The 16674-nt window shown below is 38.5% G+C and overlaps 1 protein-coding gene across 2 annotated transcripts in view; it reads right to left on the reverse strand.

Moving 5' to 3' along the window:
- Nucleotides 1–322: 322 nt before the first annotated feature.
- The window catches only part of PTCHD4 (patched domain containing 4), a 180557-nt gene continuing 164205 nt past the window's right edge, over nt 323–16674 (reverse strand). For both annotated transcript variants that reach the window (XM_034990951.1, XM_034990950.1), the window contains exon 3: nt 323–2377. In XM_034990951.1, coding sequence (XP_034846842.1) covers nt 744–2377 — 1634 coding nt within the window. In that variant the 3' untranslated portion in view covers nt 323–743. The remainder of the gene's footprint in view (nt 2378–16674) is intronic.

Raw genomic sequence — 16674 nt, forward strand, 5'->3', positions numbered from 1 at the left:
ATGTAGAGTCTAATGGACTCACATCTCTGTTTATTTTGCTTCTCACACATCTCTTGATGCTGAAACATGAGTTGATTTTGAATTGCCATTAATGCATCTATATTTAGGTAAGGCTGATTTGGCTTTCTAGAGAAAGGTCAGCCCTTCTGCAAATGGACACTGTCTTCCACACAAACATCAGTGTACACTAAGGACAAATCTAAGTATATGTATATATGGCATATATACATATATATGTACACATAAAATGGATTGGGAAGTCCTTTGGTTTAGACGGGATTAAATATGTACTTCCCAAGTGCATAGGTTTCCTTTGACCAACCTTTTCAAAACACAGATAAGAAAAGTGTCATGGCAATTTTGACATTTCCTCTCACTTTCCCTATGTAGAGGCCCCCTTTCCTCTCCTCTCCCTCTTTCTTAAGCATTTTATTTTTGAAAGTGGTTAGATCTTTTGGCTTTCAACACTCCATTGATTCGTCCATTCCTTGGAAGAGCTCTAAAATCACATCGACAAACTTATCTTTAGTGGAGAACAAGGTTGCAAATAACATTTCCCTCTTCTTTGATTCTCTCTTCCCCCCACCAAGAAGCAGACACCTTGATGTGTCATGAACAATTCACTCTTGATCTGACTTTCCTTGTTACCCCTGGCCAGCCCAAGCAGCTGAGGTCTGAGCTTTACTCTCCCTGCATCGTTGTGCAATACTGGAAAAGAAAAATAATCCATTTGTCTACACCCTTCAGACTGTGGTGACATGATCAGGGTTCTCTTGGATTTCTATGCATTCAATTTCCTCTCTCTCCTTTCGTTTGGCGCGTTTCTTTTTCTTGTGGTGCTTTTTGGAAGGGGGGAAGAAGGTTAGGAACACAGGTAAGATAACAAAACAGTGCAGAAGTGTGCAACCCCCAGTGAGCAGCAAGCATTTGAACAGTGTGAAGGTCAGGTTCGAAGGCACAAATAGGAGGGGGACCAACCCAATAAGAAAAGAAGTAACATTTTGCAAAATGGCTGTCCCATGCTCTTGTAGGGAGCTTTTTATACATTGTGTTCGGGTGTGCTCAGTTGCTAATACAAATGTGTAAAGCAGTGGTGCACAGTGGTCAATGGCAAAGTTTAAAGTGTAGATAAGGCACAAGATAGAAATGCAATCCATGTCGACGTTCCATAATGTCATTAAGCCCAGAACGCCCAGCTCAATTGAGGTGACACTAAGAATTAGCCAGAAGTTTCCCAGAGGGTGGATCACTAGGAAAAAAGTCAGGATTAACACCAGGAGAACACCAAAGCCTGCAATCAGAACAGGCACCGTGACAGACAAGCCATAATGATCCATGAACACAAAGGAGGGGTTGAACACAATAAATCGGATGCTCTTTGATAGGGACAGGGGCCTCAATTTTTCCAACACTTCTATGACTTCCTTCTGCTTGTCTCTGCTAGTCCTGGCCACCAGATACAAGCGAGAAGCAATAATGTTGTTTTCATCCCCTGCCTTGGAGAAGATGATATCATTTCGAAAATGCTGGAATTCTGGCTTTTTTAAAAATGAACTTTGTAGGACACTGATAAAGTCACTCTTGTTATTGGCACTGATGTTGCTAACTTTCAGGAACTGGTAATACTGCTCCACCCAGGACACTGCAGTGAACCCACTGCAGAGTCTCCGTAGATCCTCCTGGACGCTGCTGTTCCAGTACTCCAGGGGCTCGTAGATGTAGAATCCTATCACTGGGCTGTAGTTGCTGAAATATTTCTGCTGAACCATGGCATAGGAAATGCTTGGGGAGTCACTGGCTAGTAGATTGATGATGTTGGCTCTGTCACTGATCTGCAAGCACCCCATGAAGGAGAAGGAGGCGTAGATGAGATAGAGGATGACAACAAATGGCTTCACGTAGATATTGGTAATCCATTCATTGTAATGTTCCCGGAGGAAATGCTGAATAAAATGGTGCTGGTAGGGGTTCGTCTCGTGGTGGGATGTCTGTTGATGCCCATCACTCATCACGGTCTGGAACCACACAGGTTTGCGGTCCAGGTATTCCGCAGAGGGGATCTTACAGCAGAAGATGCTGTGGTAGCGGTTTTGCTCCAGTTGGCCCGCGAAGACCAGACAGGAGCCAAAGAAGGAGAAAACGTAGAAGTAGTTCAACAGAATGGAGACACACATGTTCTGACAGAAGACCTTCACAGCCTCTATGTTTGTGAATGGGCTGGCACCCATGCCAAACGTAATGAAGTACAAGGAGCTGGTCATGGTATAGGTGACCATCACATCAGAATAGGCATCTGCTACCCTGTCTTTGAAGGGCAAATTCTCTCTCGTTCTCCGCCATCCAGACAGAAGCTCAAACACTCCTTTAGTTCCATGACCTAGTTTTTTAAAAAAAGAAAGAGAATAATCGTTTTATTATCCGTTATCTATGCTAAGCAGTGCTTTAGACTCCAATCTGCAAAATGCTATGATCCTCCTATCAGGGTCTCAAAATTTGAGTTACACAAGGGGATATATTTAGTCCGTGTGTCCACTTTAGCAAAGTCCAAATTAATTGGTCTTCTGGGTAAAACGAAATCTGTGTTGTCTGTCTTATTAATTCGACAAGTCGTAAATAAAATTGACATGGTGTGATTTTTTTTCTCCCCCTGCACACGTTGTCTCCCTAAGCGGGTCATAAGTTGTGAATGGTAGGGGCTGTTATTCATGCATTTTCTTTTTTTTTTTTTTTAAGATTTTATTTATTTATTTGAGAGAGAGAGAGAATGAGAGACAGAGAGCACGAGAGGGAAGAGGGCAGAGGGGGAAGCAGATTCCCCGCTGAGCAGGGAGCCCGATGTGGGACTCGATCCCGGGACTCCAGGATCATGACCTGAGCCGAAGGCAGTCGCTTAACCAACTGAGCCACCTAGGCGCCCCTATTCATGCATTTTCAAATGCCCCTCAACACCAGTTGAGCGCTTGATCAACTGAGGCATTGACTGATAGTCCCGAACCTCCATTTTAAGCTGACTTACATGCTGATTTAGAAAATCATAAGATGATTTTAAACACTTAAAAATCACTTTACATTGATTTTAGAAGGTTAATAATCCACTTGGTAGCCAAGTGGCTTAGAAACCAATTCCTATAGATATGATTAATTAACATTGGATGTGAGTTGAAAAAAATCCGCCAGGTCACATAAAAGACCGGGCAAAACCTTCAGGGTGAGAGATCACAGCAAGCATTTTCTTTGGGCTCCTCACAGAGCTTTTATTCACACAGTATGGATGCTGACTGACATTTGCTTCATAAAAGTGGATGGGGAATGGTTCTTTTTAATCAGCTTCTGTGCACTCTTTAATAAGGGTAAATAAGCAAAAGCTTCATTCAACAAATATTACTTGAGCACCTCCTATGTACCAGATACAGTTAGATACTGAGCTTTTCCCCCTGCCCCAGGAATTTAACAGCTTTTAAGATACTACCACTTGCTTCCTTATCAGCAAAAGCAGAAAGCAGCTGGGAAAGCAAAGGTATTATTCCATTATCTTCAATTTCCCTCTTTTCACTTCCCTGAATTAGCTCTGTCAATTACCATCCACAATGTATCAATTGGTAACTTTCTGAGTGAAAATCTTCATAGATCACTCTTGCCCTTGTAGGCAAAGCAATACTACACACAAACCTTTTCTATGAATGGATACAAGCTGTTTGGGCTCTTCTCCAAGAAACCCATTAGAAAAAAATGTAGCTTAAAGGCACAAAATGACCTAGTTCAAGAAAACTTGGAAAATGGACTTCGTGTGGCACCTAGATATTGGAGCAATTCATTCAGTAATGCTTTAACAAACATATTATAATGGCTGGGGTCTTATTATAATCACTGATTTTGTGATGTTGATAGGGTTGCTAATTGACCTACATAATTTTCCCCCTTCTTTGTTACTTTTATTTGGGACTGCAATGGGCACAATTAAAAACTATTTCTCAGCCTACCTTTCAACTAGAGGTGACTCATGTGACATATTTCTGGGTAATGTAACTGATAGTCACCTAAGGATGCTTATTTGAAAACCAGAAGGAACTTTGCCCTAAATGGCATCATGGAGCCACCGATAAGAGCCACGGTCTATCATCCTCTCTAAGTCTCTTTAAAGAGAGCCAAATCTCCATTTGTCTAAGCCACTGTAAGTAAGGTTATTACATGCAGCTGAACCTATTCCTAACCAACAAAGTTTTGTAGGTGAGTTAACATTACTGAAACCTTTTTTTATGAAGTTTAAATATATATAATGCTAATATTTGACTTCAAAGATACATGGGTTCACCTATCATGGGAATTTTTATTAATTATTAATTGTTACTGTATTGGAGTTCTTCTTATCCTAAATATAAAGCCTATTGAGTCTCCAAAGTTCTCTCTTCTGAGTCCCCAGTCAGAAAAGATGTTTATCCTAGCAAGTAGAAAAGGTTAGGCAAATTGCATTTAAGTATAAGGTAAGTTTTTTTTTTTTTGTGTGTGTGTGTGTGTGTTTTGGAGGCAATGATCTATTACTTCTTGCATTTAATTACTAGCTCAACATATATGTGTATTAAGTCTAATGATTATTTTTTTGAGTCTAATGATTCTTAACATTAATTCTTCATTTTTATCTTCTGCAAGACTCCTTGACCAAACAGAATACTTGTTCTTTCATTCCCTTGACAAAAACATATTAGGATATTAGCTCAAGTAATTAAAATAATTCTTTAATTAGAGCACTTCTCTTCTGAAATGAGGACTCTTGCTGTCTTTGCAGTCATAAGGAGGGAAAAGGCTACGTGGGGCTGCAGCTAAATTTGGCTTTCCTTTGCTAATGGTCACTTTTATGGAATAGTAGGTACACTATGTAGGCCAGATTGTTGCTTTATATAGTACAAAGGTCTGTGTGGGAAGTTGATGCTAAACTGTATGAGGTTAAATAACCACTCTAAGTGTGATGAAGACTGAACACATAATTTCCAAACTTTGGAGAGGGCATATTTTATCCCATTCATAGGTTTAGATATTTTACAGTCCATTCCTACAGATACTCACTCATTTGATTCTCACCATAATCTAGCTAATTCCTAGCAGTTCAGATCTATTACCTGCTGCATCGACGGTGGTCTTTCCTCTCCCCATGAACCTGCCCATGATCAGTGTTATCTTCTTAGTTTTATTCACGCTATTTTCTCTGCCTTACAATACCTTCTTCTCATTGCTGGTCACATGGAAATTCTGTCCATCCGGGTGTTAAGCATCAGCTCAATTCTCTAATTGGCCGGGAAGCCATCTCTGACAATTCCAGACATATTGATTTTTTTTTCTGTTCCTAAGGTCTTACTGCACTAATTAGTTACTCATTTTGGCACACAACCATGTGTTCTTTTGCTCTGGAACAAAATGGTTTTCTTAGGATATGTTCTATTTCTTTGGTTAGATTGCAAATTCTTCAAGGTCAGGGAATACATTTTATGTTACTCTTATACTCTGCAGAACATCTGGCAAAGTGCTAGATGCCCAGAAGATGCCCACTAATCTCTAATTGAATTCAATCAATTCTTGATTCTAGATGGGTTGAAAAATGTATCTTTTAATTACTTTTTCTAAAATTTATTATGCATTTTTATATCTCCAGAAGTTATACACTTTTAATTCAATTCAACACAAATATGTATTTTGATTTGTTACACACAAGGACCCATACTAGTCAACATAAAAAACATAAAGGTAAACAAGAAACACAATATTTTCCAATATCGGTCAGACCAGAAGGCCATTTTTACTTGGGTAATTCTGAGACAGAGATTATAGCTTCTAATACATACGAATTTTAGAAGCAGTCCCATAGGGTGTTCACAAGTGTTCCTGTCTTCTACTAACTGAATGCCAGTAGCATGCTCCACAGTTGTGACTACCAAATATGTATGTCTCCAGACATTGCCAAATGCTGACTGTGGGATAAATTGCCCCCAATTGAGAATTACTGGTGTAGTCAAAAGAAAAAAAGATAGCATGCATGTGCACACATACACACATATTTGAATCACCTTTTTCTGGCTATAAAAACAGGACATATTTCCATCAAAAATTTTGGAAAGATGGAAAAAATAATGGTGAAAAATTATTTCATAGTCCTACAACACAGATAATTGCTGTTAACAATTTTGTGTATTTCTTTCAGTTTTGTATGTATGTATTAAACTTATCCATCCATCCATCCATCCACCCATCCATCCAATCATCCATCCATCCATCCATCCAGATTGGTAACTACTTAATTATTTCATGAAACAGAGCTCCTGTAAGGAGATATTAGAATTTGGGATTTCTCTTGCTGCTGGTCAGTTGGCTCTCATCAACCACAGAGAACCTGCTTTCTAACCTCTGCAGTATTTTCTCTCTAGGTTTCTTGCTTTTTACTTTGGTTTCCATTCTGAGGCTGATACCATGTTTTTAATATCTGCTCACTTGAAAAAAGCCCTCTCTACCATACCTTTTTAGAAGGGTATATGCACTCTTTTTCACTATTACTGAGGGTCCTATTCCAATTCAGACAAGACACCTGAAATCAAGACATTGGTATTCACCCAAAAGGAAGTGACCCACCATCTTAGAGGATGATTATAGAACACGTATGAGTGTGACTTGCCCCACTGAACAATGACCTGAACTGATTCCATTATATTCTCTCCTTGGTCCTTTGGGAGAGTTCAGTTCTTTGCTTCTGTCCCATTTCTACCAAAATCCTTAATCCTTACCTAAGGCCTCAGTTTGTTTTATGAACAACTCTGTTCAAATTGCTGACTGGTGAGACACATATATGTCAGCAGTTAACTGACATATAAAGAATAATTGCATCCTTTCTAAGTAGAGATGAATGGTACAGGCTGTGAAAAGACACTTAGTTCTTTCTGAGGGATCAAGGAAAGTGCTACAAGTTTCCTATAGGCAGGGGATGATGCAGTCTAGACTGATGGAATAACATGAATTAAGGCATAAATTTATCTGTAAATTAAGAGGAGATAGTTGTGGCTTTCATATTTATAATTGATGTTTTTTTCTCTGAGCAGAGATTAGCTTGTTTGGTGTAGCAGGTTAGGCCATTGTTGGAAATATGCATTTAATATTCCAGAAGATGACTGCCAAACTTTGATCATGATTTCCTTCCATTATATTAATATATATTTGCAAACTATATTAGAATGCCATAATAAATGGCTCAACTGGGACATTATTGGATAACTAATCTTTCTCGAAGTTTCACAAAGGAATAGAAAGGGAACTCTTAGGAGTAAAAATGCTTTGGACAGAGTTGGAACTGGGAGAAAAATTCAATGTGGGGAAGGAATCAAAATTAAAAGATTTGTGTGGGTATGTGTGTGTACTGAATATTCTAAAAGTCTTCAGGGATGTTGGGAGACCTTTTTCCAAATGAAAGCAAATGGAAGCACTGTTCAATAACAAGCAAAACTTACGTGACATCTGGCTAATATATTCCATTTAACAATAATTTAACAAGTGCTGTTATTTACAGTGGATAAATATGGAAAAAATGAAGATTATATGGATTCTTCTTTTGGTCATGGCATTGCAGGTCAACCAGTGGGAAAATCTTAAATGGTTAAAATTTAAAAGCATGTATTTTTGTTATCAAACAAAACTGATTTCTGTCCTAAATGAGATGAATAATATTCAGAACTGGTTATAATTCCATTTGATTCTGAAGCAATCACTTTACAACTAAAGAGGACTTCTAAAGTAAGATAGATCTCTGAGAACAGATTCCTTCCCACACTTAACATTTCTCTAAAGTCCCGTATTCCAGTGTGAACTTCACACTGTGATTGCACCTACAGTGCTGTAGGAAAATTCTGGTGACATGGTTAGGCCTAGAGTGACTTCCTTCAAAGCGATGTTGTTCATCTGTGAATGGAATATAAATTTTACAGTTGCCATTTTAATCCAAAACCCAATCTCTCCCAAACCAGAATTCAAAAAAAAAACCCAAAAACAAAAAACGTTTAACAAGGATTAAATCAAATCAGACCTAATTGTTACTGATTCAATTAGTACTCCCTACTGGGCTTCTCTTGATATATTGCTCTAATAAACACTATCTGTGGGCTTCTAATTCTTTCTAATTAGCTGAATTAGAATTCTCTTCATTTGCCTTGAGAAGATGTACTAGTGAACCTCCATTTATACTTGAATATGTCAAGATTTCAGCAGATCATGAAAGCTTGACATCTCCTGTTTCAGTGACATAAGAAATAAAGGTAAAAATAATATTCCTTCTTACGACCTGCTCTGGAGAAATCCTTTTACTTTCTCTGAGCATTTATTTCCGCTTTGGTTAGCTATGCTTTCATTAATTGTGTTTGTGGAAATCACCCTTGAGCTCAGGTGGAAGAGTATTTTGATTTTCTACTGGGCTCTTAGGCTATGTGACTTACGCATATCAACCAAATGAATGAAGAACGAATAAAAAAATAAAATTCAGTCAACTGAACCAGTAAAGCAGCTACCACCACCACCACCACCACCAACAAAATCTGGATATTGAATCAACATTTTGAGTTACCGTTCACTTGTTCAGCATTATACGGGATCCTTATCCATTGTTCCTTCTGTTTAGTTGGCTGTTCCTGCTTCTATTTTAAAGATGCCACTCAAAGATGATCTCATCTCTAATACCTTCTGCTTGCCCTCTTCATCCCTAACTCAGCTGCTTAGAAGCCTCTCTATGTTCCAACACATATGGTAGCGCTTACTACTACCTAAAATTATCCATTGGTGTGATGTTTTTTATGTAAGTCTGTAAGGTCCTCACTGTCTAGGGTAGGCACTGTCATTTCCATTTTTGTATTTCAATTATTTGACACTTATTGGTGCTCAATAAATGTTTGTGGAATTGAATTGGTTGTGATCTGTGTCTAGTCTTAAAGGTATTTTTAGTTGTTCTTGCAATGATTATTACTAACAGCTCCATATTTAGCATTAAGAGTCTGTGACATAGAATTTTCCTCATTTTACTGAGAAGGGCATTTCCTGAGTGTTACCCAGTGATTCTATGGCAGAGCTGGTGATAGATATCAGTGATGTTCAATTGTAAAATTAGCATATAATTAATTAATTTGGCTGGTTCAGCATTATAAATGTCTGTGAGGAATGGAATATGAAATTAAAAAGCTTGTTCTAAATTGTTATTTGGCAGGATAGAGGTAAATCTACAGGGTACCCCTTCTACCCAAGAGATAGATTTTTTTTTTAATTTTTTATTGTTATGTTAGTCACCATACATTATATCATTAGTTTTTGATGTAGTGTTCCATGATTCATTGTTTGTGGATAACACCCAGTGCTCCATGCAGAACATGCCCTCTTTAATACCCATCCCCATGGTGTCTCACCTAGAGGTGGTGATCAGTGTGTATTTGTAGACTAACTACTTTTAATCAACTCTCATCTAGAATAAATAGGTGGTTATCAAGCTCTATTCATAAAAATGGCCAAGGCTTTGGCCTTTTGATACCTATAGAGCCTCAAAGACATAGGGTAGGTAGTTATTCAACAGGAATTTCTAAGCCACTGTTGCCAGAGGCATATTGGATGGTTTTACCTGAAACTGTGATGGTATTGTGCAATGACGGGAGGGTCTAGCTTCATATCACCCTTAAGCAGGAAGGGACTTCTCTTGAAACTTTCCCATCCCAGTACAGAATGAAGGAGGCTCAACCGCAGGGTAAAGAGGCGGCATATTGCAATGAAAAGAGGAATTCAGAATGAATCTGCACAGACACTCATCTCTCAGCACTTAGCAGGAGGTTAGAGGATTTCATTAAGTCCCTAAGAAGAAAAAAATGGAATTTAGTATCAGATTCTCATCGTATGGTTTTCAGTGATGTGTATTTTATACATATCTTAATGTATAGAAAATGGCAGATAGCTTCACTCCAGAGTTGTATTCCATCATTTTTGCTAATTTATTCTGTAGTTCTGCGTGAAGTTAAATTAAAAAATCTAGTATGTATGTGTGTTTCCTCATATACACATGTATGTTCTAAAACCTGGTGACTATTGCCGCTAAGGCTTTAATACTCAAAGTGGGCAAAACTAGATAAGTAACATGATTTGATATTGTGGTTAGTAGCACATCCCCAGAGCCAGATTGCTTGAGTTTATTTGTTTATTTCTTAAAGATTTATATATTTATTTGAGAAAGAGAGAGTGAGAGTGAGTGCGGGGGAGCGGGTGGAGGGGCAGAAGGACAGAGAGAATCCCGAAGCAGACTCTCCACTGAACGGCTAAGCACAGAGCCTGACATGGGGCTCAAATCCAGGACCCTGAGATCATGACCTGAGCCAAAATCAAGAGTCAGATGTTTAACCAACTGAGCCACCCAGGCGCCCCCAGATTGCTTGAGTTTAAATCCCAGGTTTCTTTCTTCCTAGCTCTGTGACCTTGAGAAGATTATTTTTTTTAAACATTCCACGTTTCAGTTTCCTCATCTGCAATGAGATAACAATGGGGCCTACCTTATAGGATTGTCATGAGTTTTAGATAAGTTAACATATGTGTTTGGCACACAGTAGGTGCTATATTGAATGGAAAAATTCAGTGCTGGGCAACTGCAGGATGTTTGCATCCAGAACATTCCAAATCATTTGACTTGGAATGCCACCTTCTAAATGCAGCTTGTTTACCGCTATCTTTACCGCCACAGCTGAGTTGACTTTTAAGGGGGATCCCCGGTGCTCTCTTTTTAGATTTCCTTGCTGCGGAGCCTCAGTGCTGCCAAAAGATGAAACATCCCTGCAGGGCCAGCACACATATGGTGGCCTGCTTTCCTGTCCTCTCCCTTTCTCTGGTATTCCCATTCAGGGGAAAAAAATACTATGAGCAAGCTATTTGTTTTTTTGTCAATGCTTTTCATGTCTTTCAGGTTCTCTGAAATGAATAAACATTGTTTTTAGAAAAGCAGCCCTGACAGTTGGGTGCTGTCAAGTTGGCCTCGGGTATTGCCAGGAGCTGGTCTGGCACCCACAGCTGGGCTTAGTGCTATCCTGTTGACCCCAGACAGCCTGGCAGAACTACATCATGGAAGACCAGTCTGTGACCGGGATGTATTGAGACAAAAGAAGACCATTCCATAATTATGACTGAATATAAGTGAAACACAACAAAACATAAAATGAACCAAACATTCTCTGATATCAAGAACGGTAGGAGTGATTGCCATTTCTTTTACCAATCACAGTTTAGTCTTGATCTCCTGGTCTTAAGTCTGGTGCTCTGGCTTTCTAGGTATAAAAATTATTAAGATAACTGATCATTGAATTATCCTCTCTTCTTGACAGTAACCAGCCATGCTGCTTTGAACCCTCTTCCAAACCACCTAACACTTGCAAAAATCATATAAGTCCATTCTAATACCTTAGTCCTGTATTGCTCCATGGTCCCCAATGGTGTGTGTTCTTCCTCAATGTAATGAGTCAATTAACCCAAATTTGTTCAACTATAGTAGTATTCCTGGTGGTCTTTGGCTGGAGGGCAGTGGCATTTTATTATAAATAAGTATTTTTGGAAAACAAAAGAAATTAAAACTTTTGTTGTTATAGGACTTAGAGCGGGAGCACTGAGTCAGACTTAAGCCCCGCAGACTTGCATTTCCAAACAAAGGGATGGCCTCCAGGTGGAAGAAATATCTTGATTGCTTTATCAGTGGAAAAAAAGAACAGGTGCCAGTTGGCCATATGAGAAGTGGGAAGATATTCTGAGAGGAAGATAACATAGATATTAACATAGGGAAAGTGAGGAGGAGCCATGTGGAACGAAGTCATTTTTTGAAGCAAAAAAGAGCAATTAATGGAAGAATGGGTGATCAGGCTGAAAATCTTAAAATTGATGCGAGAAGTGGATTTGCAGTTTATAAATTACGCACGAGCTTATGCTTAAAAAAATCAAGACCTAGAATAAGGGATCATATAAAAGAAGAAAATAATAAATAACAAAAATTTGTAGGAATGAATGAAAATTAAGATACAGTGTTTATTGAGGTAAAGACATTTAAAGAACAAGAATTAGAAGAATTAATTCATTTGAAGGACATTTCCCAAGTGCCTCCCATTAGGAAAATATGGTGGAATGTCATCCTTCTGAAGTTTGATAATTCCCATTTGTCGCACTTGAAAACTACATCATGTCCATATGCCTGAATTTAGCAGTTCATTAATTATAAGCTTTGGGAATCTTTTATCCTATAAAGAGTAAAAGTAATGATAAATTAAGATTTCTGTAACACCGAGATCTGGAGAATGCTTTTAAAATGTCTGATTCAATCACTGGGAAACACGTTTGAAGTGGAAGTAATCTTACTTAGCAAAGTTAAATTTTTAAGTTTTAGTTTCCTAATAAATATTGTTCAAAAGAAGTCTTCAAAGTTGTAGCATGAATGCTTGATAATGCTTCAGAGGGTAAGTTTTCTGGGAGCATCCTTGAGTGTTTTGCTGCCTTTTTACCAATGAAGATGAAATAAAAACATCCCGTGGGCTGGAATTTCTCTCTGAACAGAATGGCCTAAAGCCAGTGGAAACTCAATTAACCAGAAAGCTCAGGAATTAGATCATTTGAATAGTCATTACATTAATCAACCAGAACTTCCTTTTTATTGGTTGATTAACTTTATTGGAGATCTTTCTAAAATGCATTAGACTTATATTCCTCTTCTGTGTCCTGTCCGGAAGGAAGAAAAGAAGAAAGGAAGAAGGGAAGAAGAAAAAGCAAAAAGTGTAGCAATTAAAAGGATGTACTCTGGAGTAACACATTTTGGTTCTTGTTCTGGCTCTATAACTGTGATGTGTGATGTGGAGAAAATGAATTATTTTAACCTCTATGTGCCTCACTTTCCTAAAAAATGGGGGTAAAAATGGTACCTATTTTAAGGGGTTAATGTGAATATTAAATGAGATAATAGTTACAATGTGCCTACAGCAGTGCCTGGCATACAGGAAGCACTCAATGAAGGAGCTATTATTATTTATTGAATAATACTCTTCTGAGTCATCGTTATATTATGCACAGAAAATCAGGAGGCGATATGGCATATTGGTTAAGTTTTGCATTCTGTGGGCTTACACTTCCTCACTACCGTCAATTAAGTGTATGACCTTGAGCAAATGAACTCCGTGGCTGGATTTGGCAATCTGTAAAATAGGGAGAATAACAGTATTTGCTTCAAAGGATTGCCATGTTAAAGGAAAAACAGACACATGGATCCCTTAGTACAAATATCTGGCGCACAGTGAGTGCTCCCGCAAATGCTAGCTATTACTGAATACTATTATATAGTTGTAGAAGTGTGGGAGTTTGGATGAATGTGTACCAGGCCTAGAGAAATGTTTACAAGTTTTCTTCTCTGATTCTTATTTTGAAATTTGCCGTTTTTTTTGGTCCTTAGAAGTTAATTGTGGAAAAATCCTGATTAATAAAGGGTTTTAGTTAACTGGATTCAACTAATTGTGACCTTCCTTACGTGAGTGTTCTTATTCAGAATAAGCTAATAGAGTTGCTCTCCTTTAGCAGGAGGGAAACTCAAAGGGAGCTTTCCAGCCACTGTGTGTTTCTGTGACTCACAGAGGAAACCACAAGCACCTCCAGGAGAGCACGGCAGAGATGCTGGGACGGCTGAGTTCCATCAGTTCGGAGGGCAAGGAGACCATTTCCAGAAGGTCCTCGAAGAGACAGGACTGGTGTTATTTTAGTATCCCTGATGAATACAGACTTCCTTTTCAGTTGAGAAGGCCTGCTTCTCACCATATTTGCTAGTCCCTTTTCCACTTTTAGTGGTCCACAGTTTAGCTCGGCTTCATCATAGCATACATTTATAAACAAGAGTTATATCTTTTCTGATTTTTATGATAACGTTTTCTTGTTAAGGTGTTAATTCACAAAGGCAGGGGATAGAGGACAGTGGGTGGTGTGGATTGTAGCCTGGTAGAGGGGCTCCTGAGTACAGGTTCTTGTGTTCATGCCCAGGTTCAAACTTCAGTTGTATTACTCCCTAAGTGGATCCCTTCATGGATACTCTCCATGTTGGTTTCCTCACATGCAGAAAAGAGAATGCAAGCACTTGCCTGGCAGTGTTGCTAAAATAATAAATTAAATAACCCACATAAAATGTTTACCATAGTCCTTGGCACATATTAAACACTTGGTAAATATTAGCCATCATTTTTCATGTATGGGTGAACGTTCATTTTGGGGCTTAGGCTATGTGTTCATATACTACAGCACATGGCTCTGTTTCATTCTTGAAGTTATAAATAGAAATGACAATGAATCATGACAACACGCCAGGCCACTAAATACAGCTTCAGTGATTGAAAATTGTAGGAAACTCTTATTGACCTCTTGTGATAAATCTTACTCCTTTCCATCATCATAATCCCTATGGACTTTGTCCTGCCCATTTCCATTAGGCAAAGATTCATCAAGAAACAATAAGAAACAAATGAAACCCTCCCAGATTGCTATGACTATAAAACAACCAACTGGACTCTAGGGAAGGATGATTTTTGGTTCTGTGACCATTAGAAAGTTCAGGGAGACAATCTGAAGGTTTTTAGCACATGGAGATGTATGAAAACTCGAGGGCTATTTTAGCAATTATAAAAATAAAAAAACCCCACCCAAATCCACATTATTGTTTCCAGAATACTTTCACTTATAAATAACTGACAATAATTCAGGGCCCAGAAATATTAAGTAAAGAGCTGATGACAGAATGTCAGCGGGTTGTAAAATTTATTATCTCTTTGATGCCTTCTGAGATTTCTCAAGAGGTAGATTCTATTAACAGTGGTATGGAATCTTCAATAAAAGAGCACACGTCTCAAAGAAAATGATCAACTAATCAGTAGATATTAATGACAGACTTACCTACCATATGCTACATGAGAGCCCACTCAGCTTTCCCCCCGATGTGTGTTCTCTTTCTACAAGCCCAACAAGTGAATACCTGCCCAGATACTTTCTGAAATTTGGAAAGTTCTTCCATATTTAGAGTTGAAACCAGTCATCCTGAAATTTCCAAAATATGCTCCTAATTGTATCCTTTGAAATATGTGCCATCAAAGAATTGGGTGACCACGTAACCAACCTGTGCAAGATGGGGGCTCCCGAATCTGGCATGGCAGAATATCTCTGTGACAAGCACACCTTGGGAAACAGTGATAGTGAGAGCTAAGCCTTAGGCTGTCTTCCCATAGCCACAAGGGTGACTCCCCTGGTCACCAAGGCAGTGCATGCATGTTGGGGTTACCTTTACCTTTTCTATAAGTTGTAGCAAAACATCTACTTAACTTCTTTCATTTGTACCATTCTTCAAATAAAGTAATTTTGTACCCCCCCAAAAAAGAAATATGTGCCAGTTATTCTGCCACATACCCATACTTCAAATATTTAAGACAATAGCACGGTACCTTCAGTCTTCTCCAGGCCAATCATCTCATTACTTTGTTTCTCTGATGACATCTGCCTAGGACTCAATCTGAAGTACTATATAGCAGTAAAAGTGCCTTGAAATCAATGAGCATGTCTTCATTTTTGTTTGTTTGTCCCTCAGTACCTAGCAGTGTCATGGTTGCTGTGAGTGCTAAAAGAATATTTTTTGAGTTTTATGTTGTTAAAATTTTTGTAGCTAAACTTGCTAAGCTCAAAGGCAGGTTGAGGCATTACAGGGAGTGGCAGATGATAAGTCCTGTGATTATCTCTTAATTATAATTAGGGAACACAGCAGAGGGGTTGAATTTACACGTTGTTAATTGTGACACTCATTCTATCTTCTGTACTGTAGTGGGTGATGACATTCTAGTAAGGTGATGGTAGAGGTGATTTTTGTGACAGTGTGGTCAAGTCAGTATTGTACAAAGCCTGTCTTCACCAACCATGGAGGCACTCAAAGGTAAGATCTAGTTTTGTCTTATGAGGCAGCGTATCCTAGGAATGCTTCTTGGATAGGTTTACAAAGTCTGTGAATAAACTAATACATGTGAAAACAAAACAAAAACAAAAAAGACATAGATTTCCATACTGGCTCTCCATGCAACACAGCTGGCCTGATTTGTCAGTGGAGTTGCCTGACACTTCAGATTTATACTAGGAGAAGAAAGTTAAACTATATGAAAATCTACAAGTGAAAATTATTTCAGTATTTAACTTGAGGAGTTAGTCTTCCATGAAAATAGAAATACTTCTGGGAAGATCCACCTTGTAAACATAGTGGTTCTTCTTTCTTTGCACTGAATGAGTTTGTCATATCCTTTCCTAAAACAGATGTGTATTGACAAAATAGGCTGGGTACAAAGGAAGGAGTCACTGATGAGCAGATGTGCACAAAGGGGATCCTGAGGAATATCACTGTGTATGAATCTCATGCACCCCTCAGCAGGCATGCATATTACTTTTCCACCCTCATTTAATAGTTAAGAAATGGAGTCTCAGAAGAATCCATGACATATAGCATTTATAGAGTTCTTTTGGTGGTCAGGACCAGAATCCAAATCTTTAGCCTCTTACCCTAGTGTTGAGTAGACTGTGATCTTGAGAGCAGTGAGTGTGTCCTGGTTTGATTCTTATATAACCACTTCCTAAGGCAATGCTTGGCAC

This window comes from Mirounga leonina, unplaced genomic scaffold, assembly GCF_011800145.1.
Source record: "Mirounga leonina isolate KUSES-001 unplaced genomic scaffold, KU_Mleo_1.0 Mir_53, whole genome shotgun sequence".
Classification (NCBI taxonomy): Eukaryota; Metazoa; Chordata; class Mammalia; order Carnivora; family Phocidae; genus Mirounga; species Mirounga leonina.